Source organism: Podarcis bocagei (genome assembly GCF_964188305.1).
Source record: "Podarcis bocagei genome assembly, chromosome: 17".
NCBI classification, from domain to species: Eukaryota; Metazoa; Chordata; class Lepidosauria; order Squamata; family Lacertidae; genus Podarcis; species Podarcis bocagei.
In genome coordinates this window covers 39,069,921-39,086,463 of record NC_138143.1, presented here as the reverse complement: position 1 = coordinate 39,086,463, position 16,543 = coordinate 39,069,921, and the positions used below count along the sequence as shown (strand labels likewise).

The 16,543-nt window shown below is 41.2% G+C and overlaps 1 protein-coding gene across 1 annotated transcript in view; it reads left to right on the top strand.

The window, feature by feature from the left end:
* Positions 1–16,543, top strand: part of DGKQ (diacylglycerol kinase theta) — a 70,728-nt gene that overhangs the window by 44,862 nt on the left and 9,323 nt on the right. Inside the window, exons 15-22 of the mRNA XM_081176235.1 lie at positions 2,579–2,694; positions 7,128–7,279; positions 9,727–9,875; positions 10,166–10,347; positions 10,577–10,677; positions 11,975–12,121; positions 14,295–14,406; positions 15,086–15,238. Coding sequence (XP_081032361.1) covers positions 2,579–2,694; positions 7,128–7,279; positions 9,727–9,875; positions 10,166–10,347; positions 10,577–10,677; positions 11,975–12,121; positions 14,295–14,406; positions 15,086–15,238 — 1,112 coding nt within the window. The remainder of the gene's footprint in view (positions 1–2,578; positions 2,695–7,127; positions 7,280–9,726; positions 9,876–10,165; positions 10,348–10,576; positions 10,678–11,974; positions 12,122–14,294; positions 14,407–15,085; positions 15,239–16,543) is intronic.

Below are 16,543 nucleotides of genomic sequence, written 5' to 3'. Positions count from 1 at the left end.
CTGGTGAACCAGAGCAGCGCACGGAAACGCCGTTTACCTTCCTGCCAGAGTGGTACCTATTTATCTACTTGCACTTTGACGTGCTTTTGAACTGCTAGGTTGGCAGGAGCAGGGACCGAGCAACGGGAGCTCACCCCGTCGTGGGGATTTGAACGCCGACCTTCTGATCGGCAAGTCCTAGGCTCTGTGGTTTAACCCACAGCGCCACCCATGTCCCTTATAAGGGGCGCATGGTGGGACCTTATTGTGCAAGTGTTTACTTCTTTTTGTGGTGGGCTGCCGGGAGGAAGCATGCAGGTCTGAGGCTTGCTTCTGAACTCAGCATATATAGAGTACCAAATCAACCCAATGTTTCTTCAAGGATTGGGAGAGAAACAACATGCATTCCCTGCTCGTTCAGAGCTTCAGTAGGTGCCTGTCTTGACCACTTCTCTATCACAGTTTTCACTGGGACCAGACAAGAAATTTATCCATGAAAAAAGCAGTACTCTTCTGGATAATGTTTACAGTTACATTCAAATGTGTAGTTTGTTCTTGCCACGGGTTGGAATGATTATGGTGGCAGCTGTACAACTGAATAATCCCTGCTACAGTTTTACTGCAAGCTACCAGCATACTGCCTAGAGGTCAAGGATGTTTGGGAAGCATTCCATGACTAGAAACCAGGGCCACTCTCCTGCCCAAGACTTGAGTAGGCTTTTCTTTCACAGGTGCATGCATTTTTCTCCTGAAAACGTAAGAGTTTTGTGCTGGAACCAAATGTGCATTCCATTTACAAAGGCTACGAACATGCTACCTGGAAATATGTCAAAATGTACTTGTGAAGATGCAATTGCACTGTAACAAAAACCAAAAACATCAGCCTGGAAAAACTGGAAACAAATGTGTATTTAGAAAAAACAACAGGTTATGTTGAAAGGTCCTGTGTTGCATACCTTCCTATGATGCCCATTAAAATCATACCGTGCATCTTGCGTAATTCCTATTTCAGTGATCTTCTTAAGGGTGGAAGTACACTTTACCATCAACACGGTCTACTTATCTCACTTTGTCCTGTAACGTGCAAAGATACTTACTCATGCTGTAACATAAATGTGTTTTTTTATATAAATTTTTTATTTTTTTTCACAGTTTTTATAGACACAAACAATACACAATACAAACAAACACACACACGAACAAACATGTATAATTTCATGTCCCTTTTTCTTAAACCTTACTTTGCCGACTTCCCCATACCTCCCCTTTCTACATCCCAATTTCCAAAATTATTTCAGCAAATCCTAACACTTGGTTTTATCAAATTTTTCCTTTATTCTTTTCTTTTACTTAATCTTTTACAGCTGTAGTCCCCTTTTTTCCCTAAAACCACGACATTTTAGCACTCATTAATTTTACAATGTTTCTTAAGATAAACTTTAAATTTCTTCCAATCTTCTTCCGCCGTCTCTTTCCCCTGATCACGGATTCTGCCGGTCATTTCAGCCAATGTCATATAGTCTATCACCTTCATCTGCCATTCTTCCAGAGTGGGTAGATCTTGAGTCTTCCAATGCTTTGCGATGAGTACTCTTGCTGCTGTGGTGGCGTACATAAAAAAAGTTCTATCTTTCTTTGACACCAATTGGCCAACAATGCCCAAGAGAAAGGCCTCTGGTTTCTTAGGGAAGGTACATTTAAGTACCTTTTTCATTTCATTATGTAACATAAATGTTACTATCTCCACAAGTCAATGATGTGGCACATGGGGAACAAGCAATATGAGCAAGAATGCCTTCTGAGGATTTCATCTTGGAGCCCTGTTTCATGTTTCCCTTGAACAGATTTGAAATCCCCCTACTTTTCTTGACAACCTGTTGAAAAACATAGCAATTTGTAGCACAGCTGTCCTCTCTGGAGGAAGATTAAGTTCACTATTCAAGATGCTAAGTACTTATTGTCCCCTCTTATGTTTAGCTTAGATTCTGGCCCTGTTTGAGCTCTTAGATATTGATTTGCAGCTCTTCTGACCTTAACTGCTCATGGTCAGATGGCAAATTGATCTGGAAGGTGGTGTGCTAAGCACTAAAATGTCAAAGAGTGTTCTGTCTACGTAGGAATATGGGACATTGACGTATACCAAGTCAGAGCGCTGGTTCATCAGTCTCAGTGCTGTCTTCAGTGACTGGCAGTGACTCTTTAGGTCTTTAGGGGTCTCTCCCAAACCTACCTGGAGATGCTAGGAATTGAACAGGAGACCCTCTGATGCAAAGCATGTGGTTTACCACTGAGCCACGACCCTTTCCCATAGAAACTCCATTGGGAGAAACAGACCCTCTGTTGGGTAGAGAAGGTACCATCAAAAAAAAGTGTATCATAGCTGTGCTCATGTTGTCAAAGAATAACCTCAGTCACCCAGAGACACCAACCTGACCAGGTTTAGGCCTCTTTAACTTTTGTGAGCTGAGTTGCGTTCAGTGCACTCAATCTTCGTTATATATACCCTTAGTGACATGATAAAGATAATTGCATCATATCACTATGTGCATTTATGTGTGTATGGCCTTTAAAAAATTATTCTTGAATTAATTTGTTCTAGGTGCTGTTGTACTAGAAATTTCATGTTTTGCTGAAGCCGAAAGACTCTATATGCTAGCTAAAGACACCACTGTTAATGACAAGCCACTAACTGCAGTTGTCATCCCTGAGGTTCTGGTAAGAACAATTGGCTTCCAAGTTCTATAAGAAATTAACTAATGCTCAGATGATAAATATAGCATGTTTCATGTGCAAAGCAGAGGTTGGATGGTCATCTGTCATGTGTGATCCAGTTGAGATTTCTGCATTTCAGTTGGTTGGACTCGGTGGCCCTCAGGGTTCCTTCCAATTCTACAGTTCCATAATTCTATGATTCTATGAACTCCACATGAAAATAAATTAAATCCAGCCCTACTTTGCTTGGCCATTTTACTCTGGCTACGGAGGGGATGGGAGCAATTAACAAATAAGGGAATGGAGCAAAGTTTACTGCCAACAAAGGAATGTGTGGTTATAAACAAAGAACAGTCATGTTTGATTTTGTCCTTAAAATAATGAGCTATTTTTGTTCTACCTAAAAGAAAAACAGCTTTAACATTTATAATCTTGAAGGATAGTTAAAATGTGACTTAAATAACAAAGCTGTCTGTATGTTGAGAGCATAATGATGGATTAATTTACTCCACTTTAAGGTACCCTTTAAAAAATGAGTCCATATCTACTTGGCTCTCTTGAAGCCTGTTGTGTGAGCTCATAAGTAATTTCTAAACTACTTTGCCAAGTTTAAGTCTCCTGAAATATGAGAACGCATTGTGGCCTCTTAAGCAAGCATTTGCGTTAGTATGGCAGCCTCTTCCCTGTGGTGAGATTTACATGCCATTCAGCAAGGTATATGTGTGTGAAAGTAGCAGGTACATGAACGAGACCAACAGCTTAGGTCTTTCTCTCCAGACTGATTTATTCACTACCTAACCTGTTGGTTGCATTATTTTTGCAGTGCTGGATTGTGCTATTGCTGGTGCTTGCATCTGGGGCCAGAACAGGTCGTTGTTTTTTTCTTATGAAGTGTAGGAAAAATGGCATTCTAAATATAGGCTTTGAAGATTGCATGATGAATAATGGGTGCAGTTGCATATATCTTTGATTTATAATGAAGCTTTTGGAAAGCCTCCACTCTAACTTGAAGATAAACGGCGAGAGCGACAGTTCTTGCTGTTTTTCCATCACCATTGCAGAGGCCCCTGTGCATATTATTTTAATGCAGAAACTGGATTAACATAAATAAGAGTCAGGTTACACCAGCATTCACCAACTTATTCAGGCCAGTGGGCACGTTCGGAATTTTGAGAAAGTTTCAGAGGCACCAGTAACAAAATGACTGCCATCGAGTTGGGGCATAACACAAATTGGGTGCCGTGGGAGCATATAGGACAGGCTGAACCTGTGCAAACAGGAACTGCACAGGAAGAACAAATAATATCTCATGCATTATGATTTTTAATGGTGGTATTTACAGTGGTACCTCAGGTTACATACGCTTCAGGTTACAGACTCCGCTAACCCAGAAATAGTACCTTGGGTTAAGAACGTTGCTTCAGGATGAGAACAGAAATCGTGCTCCGGCGGCATGGCGGCAGCGGGAGGCCCCATTAGCTAAAGTGGTGCTTCAGGTTAAGAACAGTTTCAGGTTAAGAACGGACCTCTGGAACGAATTAAGTACTTAACCCGAGGTACCACTGTACTGAAATTGTTTGCGGGCATCATAGGAAGTACCGTGCTGGTAAACCCTACTCTTCATCTAAGCAGCTTTGCCTTTGAGATGCCTGAAGTCTCCCCCATCTACAGGCCAAGAAAATTTAAGATCACACATGGGAACAGAGGAGCTACTGGTTGATTTTCTCTGTTTATCCCTGCATGGTTCTCATTTTCTCTGAGAATTGTGAGAGTGAAGAGCAGGGAAAACTGCTGCAGAAAGAGAGATGCAAACATAAACAGGAGTGGCTTCTTATACTGAGCTTTTCCTTCATGGAAAGTAAAGCACGAAAGTCACACACACGTAATGCTAAGCTATAGTTTAGTAAAAATAAAAAAAATTCCTTCCAGTAGCACCTTAAAGACCAACTAAGTTAGTTCTTGGTATGAGCTTTCGTGTGCATGCACACTTCTTCAGATACACTGCTTAGTAATATTTTAGTAATAGTTTAGTAATAGTTTAGTAATAGTTTAGTAATAGTTTAGTAATACTAGAAGAAACTGCAGTGAGCTTTGCTCTTGCACTCCTGCCGCCTTTCTTCAGCAGCACGGCTATGAGGAGGACTTAAAAAGCTCTTTCTTCCATTTTAGATTGCTGTCATCTGGACCCAGAGTGTGGCTAATCTTAGCTAGGGTTAATGGAAACAAGCTAACTTCAAACCATACTGTATGAGCTATCCTGATTTAACTAACCATAGTTAAGACAAACCATGGTTTGTGATTTGAATGACATGCTCAACTGCTGTTAACCAAAAGTGATTTTGGAAGCACTAATGTTTATGTAATCATAGTGGTTTCACATTTGTTTCACTCCACATACAATCACTAGGAAGTTGAGGCCCATTGTAATCATGCCAAGTATTCTAATGATTAAAAGGGAAGAGCTATTCTAGTGCATATAGAATATAGAAGCAGAATAATATTCCTATCTGAACTAGCTAGTTAAAAATGCTAGTCTTTTAGATTCTGGGGTTCTTTTTCAGGTGTATTTGTGTAAATTTAAAACAACAATTAAGTAACAATGAAGCAAGTACCAATGGCTGAGGATGAACGGTGGTTTATGATTGGCCACCAGACCATAATTTGAAACTATGGTCTGGAGTGGGTTAGCAAATCATGAATTGTGCTAACCGTGGTTTACATGTGATATCTGAATTTACCAACCTGTAGTTAGCACTGTTGCTCTGCCTATGGTGACCTGTGCATCTTAAGTTTTGAACAAATGGAAAACCAAAGCAGAGAACCTGTTCTAAAACATAGTTTGCCAATGTGGTCAGCAGCTCAGCATTTTTTCAGTTCCAAATTGTGGTTAGTGCGAACCATGGTGTGATGTCTGATACATCTCATGATGTATCCTGCCATTGTTGATCTGTAGGCTCAAACATATCTGGGTTTGGTTGTGTTAGGTCATTCATTCTATGCAGAATAAATCTCTCTCTGTAGCTGCCAGCTCTTATTTGCCTAAGCTAACAAAAGTTGCTTTCTTCCATTGCTGGTATGATTACCAGTTGCCTACAGAGATAGAAGCAAGCTGTCCATGTGTTTTAGCAGCTGCCTGAAACAATCAGTACCTTATCCTCAATTCCGATTATAAATTGAGGATTGTTGCAATCTTGCCTCTGTCATGAACTCAGAGTGGCACCGCATTTTATGTAAGAAAACATTATTGGTGTGGGTAGGCTAAGTCTTGTTTGGAGCAAGTGGGTGCAGTAGGAACAGCATATACATATATTTTTAAACAAGTTGTGTACACATGCCGAAGCCCCACCCCCATCATTCATCCCAGGGATATACTGTATTTTTTGCTCTTTAAGACTCACTTTTTCCCTCCTAAAAAGTAAGGGGAAATGTGTGTGCGTCTTATGGAGCGAATGCAGGCTGCGCAGCTATCCCAGAAGCCAGAACAGTAAGAGGGATCCCTGCTTTCGCTGCGCAGCGATCCCTCTTGCTGTTCTGGCTTCTGGGATTCAGAATATATTTTTTCTTGTTAATCCTCCTCCAAAAACTGGGTGCGTCTTACGGTCTGGTGCGTCTTATAGAGCGAAAAATACGGTATTTAAAGAAGCAAACATATTGATTCTACTTCAAACAGAAAACATGATGGTTGCAGTTACAGTTGAAGTACGGTGCTGCCCTCTTAGTGGGCGCTGTTAGATATGCCACCACCTGATTATCTTACAAGATCTTCATGGTTTGCAAGTTAGTTGTAAGCTGCAATAATGTTTATGAACCACTTCAGACATAATAAATCAGCTGTATAGCTGTTGCTTGTTAATGTGTTTGTGGGATGCTCTCCCCAGGGAGTCTTGCCTGGAGCCTTGATTCCATATCTTCAGGCGCCAAGCAAAACCAGTCCTCTTCTATAGCCTTTTAAACTGGAGGAGTATTGTTTGGTTTTTATTGTGTTATGTATTTTTGTGTTTTTATACTGTAAACCGCCTTGTGGTCCTCAGATGAAGAGCAGTATATACATGCAATAAATAAATGTGTAGAAGAGCTAAATTATAGTTCACCACCTGTGTACATATTACTTCCCAAAAGTACAGAATTTGCATCATTTATATTGTAGGAAATGGTTTAGTTCCTTATTTAGCCTTAAGTGCTGAGCTCTTGCATTGCTTGCATGTACAAAAAAGAGGGGCAAAAACACCCCTGTAATTCTTAAAATTGTTTTTTTTTTTAATGCTGCAGTGAAAAAACCTAAAACTGAGAATGAGGTAAAGTAGATAGTGCCCTGAGCCTCTTAGAAGCCCATGTTTTATGTTTTCCTTTTTTAGGCTTCATTAGGTATTTTTGGAATGGTGTCTGTTTGAGTACATGTGCAGCGTTGTTTAACCACTACTTTCCCCCTCTTCTAGCAAACCAACCTTCCTCAGAACTGCTGCCCATTGCTTGTATTTGTGAATCCAAAGAGTGGAGGACTTAAAGGCCGGGCTTTGCTCTACAGTTTTAGAAAACTGTTAAATCCTCATCAAGTCTTTGAACTAACGAATGGAGGACCACTGCCTGGGTAATTATTAGGTTTTGCCCAATTCAGATATCTCTATTAATGTATTATTATTATTATTATTATTATTATTATTATTATTATTATTATGTGTTGGGCTCCTTGCTTTCATTCTTCCACTTCCCAGTCTTGAAAGAAAATTATACAGTTCAGCTGCTGAAACTAAGCTGCTTGATCCTCAACAATGCTTAGGTGAGGAGACTATCTGAGAGCCACATGTAAGGTCCTTGGAGAAAGAATTGGGTGTATATACAATGAATGAAACCAGTAACCTTTTCCTCCCAATCAAACTGCTGTACCCATTTCCCACCTCACCGTTTCCCCTCCTTGAAGCCCCTTCCATGATATGGCATTGTGTGTGATAGAGCTGGTTTAAGAATTTGTGCTTTGGGTGCAATTCAACATTGCACTGTTACAACCGTGCCATCAGCACAAGTATTTCTCCTTGCCAGGTAGAAATGTCTGCTCTCTCCTCCCCCCATGCAGGGATGTGGAGGTTCTCCCAACCTCCCAGAACTGATTTGGGGTGGGGCATGCACAGTGGGAGGAGAGTAGGGCTGGGCGATACCTGGTTTTCAACATTGATATAGCATCAGCTAAACACCGTGAGATACTGATACAGCACGATGTCTGAAATAAGGATGGAGCTATGTAGAGGCATTGGCTGGCTTCATGGTTTCCACCCACATAGTGATTTTTGATACGGTGGTGCCCCGCAAGACGAATGCCTCGCAAGACGGAAAACCCGCTAGACGAAAGGGTTTTCCGTTTTTCAATGCGCTTCGCAGGACGAATTTCCCTATGGGCTTGCTTTGCAAGACGAAAATGTCTTGCGAGTCTTGAGATTTTTTTTCGCTCCCCCACCCCCTTTTTCTAAGCCGCTAAGCCTTTAATAGCCTTTTAGCAGCTAATCCGCTAAGCCTTTAATAGCCGCTAAACCGCTAATAGCGCTAATCCGCTAAGCCGCTAATAGGGTTGCTTCGCAAGACGAAAAAACCGGTAGACGAAGATACTCGCGGAACGGATTAATTTTGTCTTGCGAGGCACCACTGTAGTTCAGACACACACACACACACACACACACACACACACACACACATCATGATTTGTGATGTATTGCCAGGTCAAAAATTGTGAAACTGATATCACAATATGGACTTCATACCGATTTTGGATGATGTATCGCCCAGCTCTAGAGGAGAGGGAGAGAAAGTCTAATTTAGTTCCTGCTAGTGCAACTGTTCAGCTGAATCCAACCCATAGTTCATTTTTACTTAAAACTGTTTTCTGACAATGTCGTCATAAAGGCAGACTTGCTTTCAACATTGGCCAGCAAACAAACACAAGGTTTGGGTTTTGAAAAACTGCTTACGGTTCTTCCAAGGTCTTAGCAGCTGTCTACTGGGATTTGCTAGGGGTTTCGTTTTTTCTTTGAACATAGCTGCTATGCTACGTCATAAATAATTTCTGAAACCCCATGCTTTAGTAGTGGTGTAGAGCTCCTGTTTGCAGATTGCCAATCCAAAGCCTCATGGATGTGCAGGACTTCTTCTCCAGGTCTTTGGACCCCAGCCATTAGTTCCAAAAGCTTTGCATTGTGGAAACTGGGCACAGCTGCAGTGCGAGTGGTAGTGCAGCTGAGGATGATCACTGTCAATGCCAAAAGACTCAGTGGCATTATGTATAACCCTCGTGTCAAATAATAAACCTTTTCACCATTTCCAACAGCTTTTACTGTCAGCTAACAGAACTGTAGGGGTGGGCTTAATAAATAGCATTTCTATTTTTACATCTGGCATTTGGCAGCAGTTAAACAAATGCAACAGAAGCTCATTTGTTTGTACAGTGATGTCCCAAGTGTGAACTGAGAGTGAAAACTGCAAAGTCTAATGATCTTGTCTTTTATTGAAAATTAGAGTGAACTGTTATTATCTGACTTAAAGAGTCAATCTATTTGCCTTTTGCTGTTTGCTACATCTTTCAGTCTTAAGGTAGCAGTGGCCACTTTTATTATTTCTATGGGATTGTTTATATGAAAGCCTCCTTGGGGGGCTAACCTTCCAAGTGTTGAAATAAATAAGTGTGTATAATGCTTTTTTTATCTAAAAAAAATCAGTTAAAATTGCTACCAGTGGTTCTTTGTTGTACTAGTAGTTGGAGTCCTTTTCACTTTCTCTTTTTAGCATTAGTCTAGCTAGGCATATTTCATATACATTTGGAAACCACTTGGTAAGTCCCATAATACTCTGGATATAAACATGTGGTCCTGCATTCAAAGAACAGCACAACTTGTTGGAAGGGAACTTTGGATCACATGAAACACATATTTTTGAGATTTAGGCTACAACCCTATATCCACTAAATAATTAGAGACCTGAATGTGTGTTTGAATTTAATAGCATTCCTTCAAATAAGTTGTTCTCACTTGTGTTTTGCTTTTTATATTGAAGGTTTCACACATTCTCTCAAATTCCATGTTTCCGAATACTGGTGTGTGGTGGCGATGGCACTGTTGGTTGGGTTCTTGGCGCCTTGGAAGAGATCAGACACAAGCTTGCCTGTTCAGAGCCGTCTGTGGCTATTTTACCTTTGGGAACAGGTGAGTTTGAAACTGGATTTCAGGAACAACAATGCGAAATTGTTATTTGCACTCATGACTTCACAGGTTCCCTCCTCCCCTGAAAATACTCTGGTTTGCTGTTCTGGCAAGCAGAATATTTGTTAATGATGAGGTCAAGTGCAACAAAAAGTTTAAAGCATTGTAAATTTGCAGGTTACATTAAAAGAAAAATGTGGCACAGAAGTAGGTAGCAGCCACGATCTGTTTTGGAGTGAGGGCTCTTGCTTTCATATAGGTTGTTAACAAAAACTTGTCCCTTTTAAAAACAGGTAATGACTTGGGGAGGGTGCTCCGCTGGGGTGCTGGATATAGTGGCGAAGATCCATACTCCATTCTGATATCTGTAGATGAAGCTGATGATGTCCTTATGGATCGCTGGACCATCCTTTTAGATGCTCAAGAGGCTATTGAAAGCGCAGAAAATGGCGTGTTAGAGCCTGAGCCTCCTAAGGTATTTTTCTCGTGTTTATTTTGTTATCACCCCGCCCCTGTTACGCCCCCTTTTCTGGCTTCTTCTGGGTTGCCATGATGCGTGTGTGTGTTGTTGGGTGTCAGCGGACATGTGTGAATCGGTCGTTGCCCTGTAGTTGAAGGAGTTGTGATGTGAATGTTCCATTCTGCTGGTTGGAAATTAAAAATCTGGACTAGGTTACAAAATTTTACTTTTCTTATTTTATTAGATTGTGCAAATGAACAATTACTGTGGCCTTGGAATTGATGCAGAGCTGAGCCTAGGTTTTCATCATGCCAGGGAAGAGGAGCCAGACAAATTCAATAGCAGGTATGTGGGCCCTGTTCTTGTGCAAATGGATAAAACTTTCTCATTCATATTCACAGAGAAAAACATGGATGCTTTGACACTGCCTAAGATTATTTTGTTCTTGCTGTAACATTTTTGGCCTCTATATATAATCCCTATATATAGATATATATATTTACTTTTAGATATATATATTTACTTTCCCCTGGGGTATCAGGTACATCAATAAATGGACATTAGCTTGGAATTGTCCCATTGTGTAGGCAGAGCCTTATTTGCACTTGCATCAATATGAAACAGGTGGGTGTGGGAGCACTTTTTTGTGGCTTCCTGCCACACCCTCTCTGTGAATTGGAACCATGTAGGCAGGATATGTAATGTGGTTTTCCCTATCTGATTTAAACCACTAGCAAGATCTGTTTACATGACTGTTCTGAAGAGCTTCTTTCTTTCACAACTGCAAACCATAATTAATCGGTCTCAGCTTAACCCATCACTGCAAAATCTGTGTGTTTTAAGATGAATTAGAATGTTCTGGACTTGCCTGGAAGTTCGGAGCACAGTTTAGGGTGTTCTGGCTATTCAGTATTCCTTAATGATCAGAAGCCAAGCTGCCAGTTACATCCTTTGTTAGGGAATTTATGGGTATATGGCCTTGAAAGGCTAGGAATCTCCTTAGGAAGCATTCCTCTCATCATCCCCACTAAGGATAAATAATGGGAAACTAGGTTTGGGTGTGTACAGGAACAAAGAAACTAGTTTGAGTGAGTTTTAGAGGGGGGCAAGGGAGAGATGGATGAACTGGGAGCTGAAGAAAGGTAGGCACTATTTGGGGTTCTGGAGATCTGACGGGGCAGTGGAATTGTTGTTTGTAAGAGTGATACAAGGTGTACCTCCACCTATGCTTAAATTGTAGATTTGTAAGTAAGCACAAATATTACATAAACACCACTTTCAACATAGCTCCCTAGTAAATATTCATAGGATCAAACAGTTTTGTTTCACTCTTTCAATTTCCTGATATTTCCATTTAAGGGTGTATTTAGCCAGGCTATGCTATGAAACAGCAGGCTACCAGGGAAGATCAGTGGTTTGTTTTGAATTGTCCCATTCTTGGGAGCTGTAGTATGTAGTTGTACATGTTGTTCAACCTTTTTGTGTATGTGTTTTAGCTATATTCTGCACCTGAGTATTTTCTTACCTTAAAAGTCTCCCTGAATACATTTTCATCTTCAATTTTTTATCAGCAAGGAAAGCAAAACCAGTGATGCAGTATGAAGCGTTCTGTTTGTGTTGAATGAAGACTTTCTTTTTCTAGGTTTCACAACAAAGGTGTCTATGTAAAAGTTGGATTGCAGAAAATGAGCCACACAAGAAATCTTCATAAAGAAATCAAGCTCCAAGTGGACCAGCATGAAGTTGAGCTTCCAAATATTGAAGGCCTTATTTTCATTAATATTCCCAGGTAGAAACCATACATATGTCTGTGCATGCGGTTTTGTCAGAGTTCTTGTCTTTTGGAGGAAAAGAATCCTGCTGTTATGGTTGCACCCTGTTCTGCATTTTAATAGCCAAAATCTCTTCAATAGGATTCTTCCATTTAGCTTCAGCTTCACTTACACTGAAAGTATATCACAGTGAGTCAGGTGTCAGCAAGAACCGTTTGCAGAGTTGAAATACATTGATTTGAAGAGAGGCAACTATTTTGATAAAGTGTGGCCCATTTCAGAAATGTGTAAAGACACACGTTAACACAGAGAGTCTGGGCTGCTTTGTTCATTCTCTCTTCTGCCTTTGTCCATTCAGCTTGCGATGGTTTGAAGAGTCATACCATTGATCCTCCTAGGTCAGTAATCATTTGTTCCAGTTGGCAACAGCTTTTCATTGTTTTCCAAATTCTTTCCCTCCCCCCTTCAAACTAGAGATGCCAGCAGCCTTCTAAGTGCAAAACAGGGGCTACATCACTATGTTCTTATTCCTTTAAATATAGAGTTACAGCACAAATGAATTGAACGAAACCAGCGCTACTAACGTTCTTGATGAAATAGACCCAGACAAACCATAGATAAATCAGCATCTGTTCAAAGAGTGGTCAGATGCAACTGCATAATAATTTTTAAAGGAGAATTGGAAGAAGGTTTTGATGATGATTTTAAAAAAAAATCTATACATTTTCTTTATATAAGAAATGTTTGTTTTCTTTCTAACGTTTCTCAGTAAATTAAAAGATAATGTATTATGGGCCTGGTATTCTGACTCAACCTAAACTGCAGGACTAGTTTCTTACACAGTCATATTCCCCTCCAAATAAATTGTATAATGATAGCACATCTCTTAAGGTCCCTATATCATGTCTAGATAGTATATGCCTCTCTAACTAGAAAATCTCCATTCTAGCTAAGCAGCTTGATAGACTAGTTGATACATTATGCTTGCTGGTGGAGTTAGGGTTCATCATGATATCCGTTCTCTTCTTATTTATATATCTTCATGGCAGAACCTTTAAAGTGCTACTAGATTAGCATAAAGTATTTGTAGTTAGTGTAAGGTTAAATTCTCACCTCCACTTCGTTTAGTAACTTGTGCTGTCTTCTGAAGTATCCTAAAGTGCCCTCTGCTGGTCATTACGTCAAAAGCACAGAGTCTGCCAGGAGGTTGGAGACTTTCCTGATAATCAGAGTGCCTTGTAGATCTCTGGCCCCAATGGCGATATGAAAATCTCTCTGGACAAATCATTACTCCTAGACAGAAGGGCTATGTTCACAGCTGGTTATGGTTCCTTTAACTCCATGCTTAACAAAGTTGTAGTTTGAACACAACTCCAGCTTTATCTGCCACTACCAAAAGTAAAATACATACTTGAGAGGACATATTTGCATTTTACACAGCTGAATGAGTACTATGCCTGTCACATCTTTTGCCTCCTTGTGGTCAAATTGCAACCATTCTGTTTCAGTGTGTTATGGATTTTAACATCACAGAACTAAAAAGCATCACATGAGTGTTTTGATGTTGACAAGCAATGAGAAGCCTACCTGGGAGGTGGTTTGAGGGCACAAGTGTGGCTTCTGAAGGAAAAATAAGTTTAGTGCATATATTAATGATTAATTGAATGAGAATGGACTCTTTTTGCTCCCCCGCCTTAGAGGTTCAAAGTGGTCCCTTCCAGATGTTATTGGACTGCAGCGCTCATCATCCCAGACCGCTGGTCCTTCTAGCTGGGGTGGATGGAGCAACATCTGGATGGCACCATGTTGTTTAAGGAGTTTCCCATCCCCAGCTCCATTCACTTCAGTGGGTGCATCTCCTTTCCTGCACCCTCTCTCCAGCTTTTTAATGCTATGGGTCAGGGCAGCTCACAGGGCCTCTTAAGAAGTGTCAGCAAAAGAAGCACAAGTGACTTTCTGCACTTCTGGACAGTAGAAGACATGGGCCTCATACTTCTGCTGTCATTGCTTCTGTAAGAAGTATGAACTATAAGCATGAAGGTTGCTGGTTTGGGAACATATTCATGTAATTATTTTATGTTATGTTATAAAATAATTCTCTGTAGGAGGATATTACGCTGCACTGATTAAAGAACAAGGTACTTGCTTTTGAAAAATTTGTAACTTGCAGTTATTTTGTATTATGTCCAGCTGGGGTTCTGGTGCCGATCTTTGGGGGTCTGATAACGATAATCGGTTTGAAAAACCAAGAATTGACGATGGCTTACTAGAAGTAGTTGGTGTCACTGGAGTTGTTCACATGGTAAGTCTAGTGTTAAACGTCATTGCATTTGGCTAAATCAAACAGAACCATTAGCACCTTATGTCTAAAAATATCTTCCTTTGACTCATAAAGGCAATGTGATGCCAATCGTAAGAATATTTTCACCCCGTTTGACTTGACATGGGATGCCTTAAGTCATAAATGAAATTTAAATTGATATCTAATGAGAGGTTGTAAAAATAAACTGTATTGGTGATCAAAGTACAGTGCAACCTTGGTTCTCAAACTTAATCCATTCCAGAAGTCCGTTCAACTCCTGAAATGTTTGAAAACGAAGGCATGGCTGCTGATTGGCGCAGGTGCCCTGGAAACAATAGCCAACAGCCACATCAGATGTTTGGCTTCCAGAAAGCATTCTAAACCTGGAACACTTACTTCCGGGTTTTCGGCATTCGGGAGCCGATTTGTTCATCAACTAAGCTGTTTGAGAACCAAGGTTCCACTGTATTCTCTTACCATTCCCCCCCCCAATAAATACATTCTCTGGTCACAATTCTGGGAGTGTTTAGTGTGAAGAAAAATTTAGGAAAGATTTCCTAAATATCTAGTACACTTGTGCTATAAGTTTGATAAATACTTTACCTTGTAAAACAAGTTTGTGGTTTCTCTTTACATTGATATTTGATTTTGAAAGGACCGTTCTGATTGTTTTACATAGGGTCAAGTCCAGGGGGGTCTACGTTCAGGCATCCGAATAGCCCAGGGCTCCTACTTCCGCTTGACGCTTCTGAAGCCAATCCCAGTACAAGTTGATGGAGAGCCCTGGATCCAGCCACCGGGCCAGATCATTATTTCTACAGCAGGACCAAAGGTATTGATAAACATTTTGTGTTGGGAATGTTATAGAGATAAGGCATTAAGATGCATACACCCTATACATATAGACCAGGGCAGCCCAACTTTTCATACCAAGTGGGCTGCACACTGCCTTGCCAAGTGGGGAGTGAGGGAGGCTAAGATTTGTCCCCCCCCCCTAAAACCTTTGCACTGCCTTCCCAAAGCTGCCTAAGCAAGGTGCTGGGCTTTAAGGAGGAGGCGCAAGACTTTAGCAGGGTCCTTCAGCCCTCCCGGGACACGAGTGGCTCTGTGGGTTAAACCACAGAGACTGGGAATTGCCGACCACAAGGTTGGTGGTCCGAATCCCTGCAACGGGGTGAGCTCGCGTTGCTCGGTCCCTGCTCCTGCCAACCTAGCAGTTCGAAAGCACGTCCAAGTGCAAGTAGATAAATAGGTACCGCTCTGGCGGGAAGGTAAACAGCGTTTCTGTGTGCTGCTCTGGTTCGCCAGAAGCGGCTTAGTCATGCTGGCCACATGACCCGGAAGCTGTACGCTGGCTCCCTTGGCCAATAAAGCGAGATGAGCGCCGCAACCCCAGAGTCGTTCACGACTGGACCTAATGGTCAGGGGTCTCTTTACCTTTAACGTACAGCCCTCCCACCTCCTTCCCAAAGCTGGGAAAACGCTAACTAGGCTTTGGGAAGGAGACACGGACTCTAGGACCCCGTCACAACCCTCACACTTCCTTTCTAAAGCCCAGTGCCTCACTTAGTTGCCTTTTGGAAGGTTTCACAAGGGTTGGGTGTGTTTGTGTCAAATGTTGCTGTACTTGGGTCATGCATTGGACCACCCTACTATGGACCATAAGTATTCAGAACAATCTTTCAGATCATTCCAGCTCAGACATAATCCATGTTGGCTTGTTAAGCTGCATGAGCTTTGTGCCTGCAGCCCCATTCTCCCTCCCTACCTTCTTGGCATGCTGTGACGGAAGTCTTCCTGGCTTAATTTACCATAGTTTCCTATTACATCCGAACCAGAATCGGAACAAACCAGGATCCAAAACTAATTTCAGGTATGGTTTTAAATTGTGGTTTCTTCCAATTCTGGCCATTACAATTTTCCATTAAGTTAATTTACCCAGGAAGTTTTTATTGTTAGCCTGCCAGAAAGGGCTGACTGGTGCAAGCATAATGCTCTTGCACATTTCAGCTTGTAGAATTGATGGGCAATGTCTAAGGTAGGGTTGGCTAACCCACAGCCCAGATCCAGTTCACCAAGGTGCACTGCGTTATCTCTTGAGAAAGATGGATGGATTAAAAATAAGTAACATCTGTGC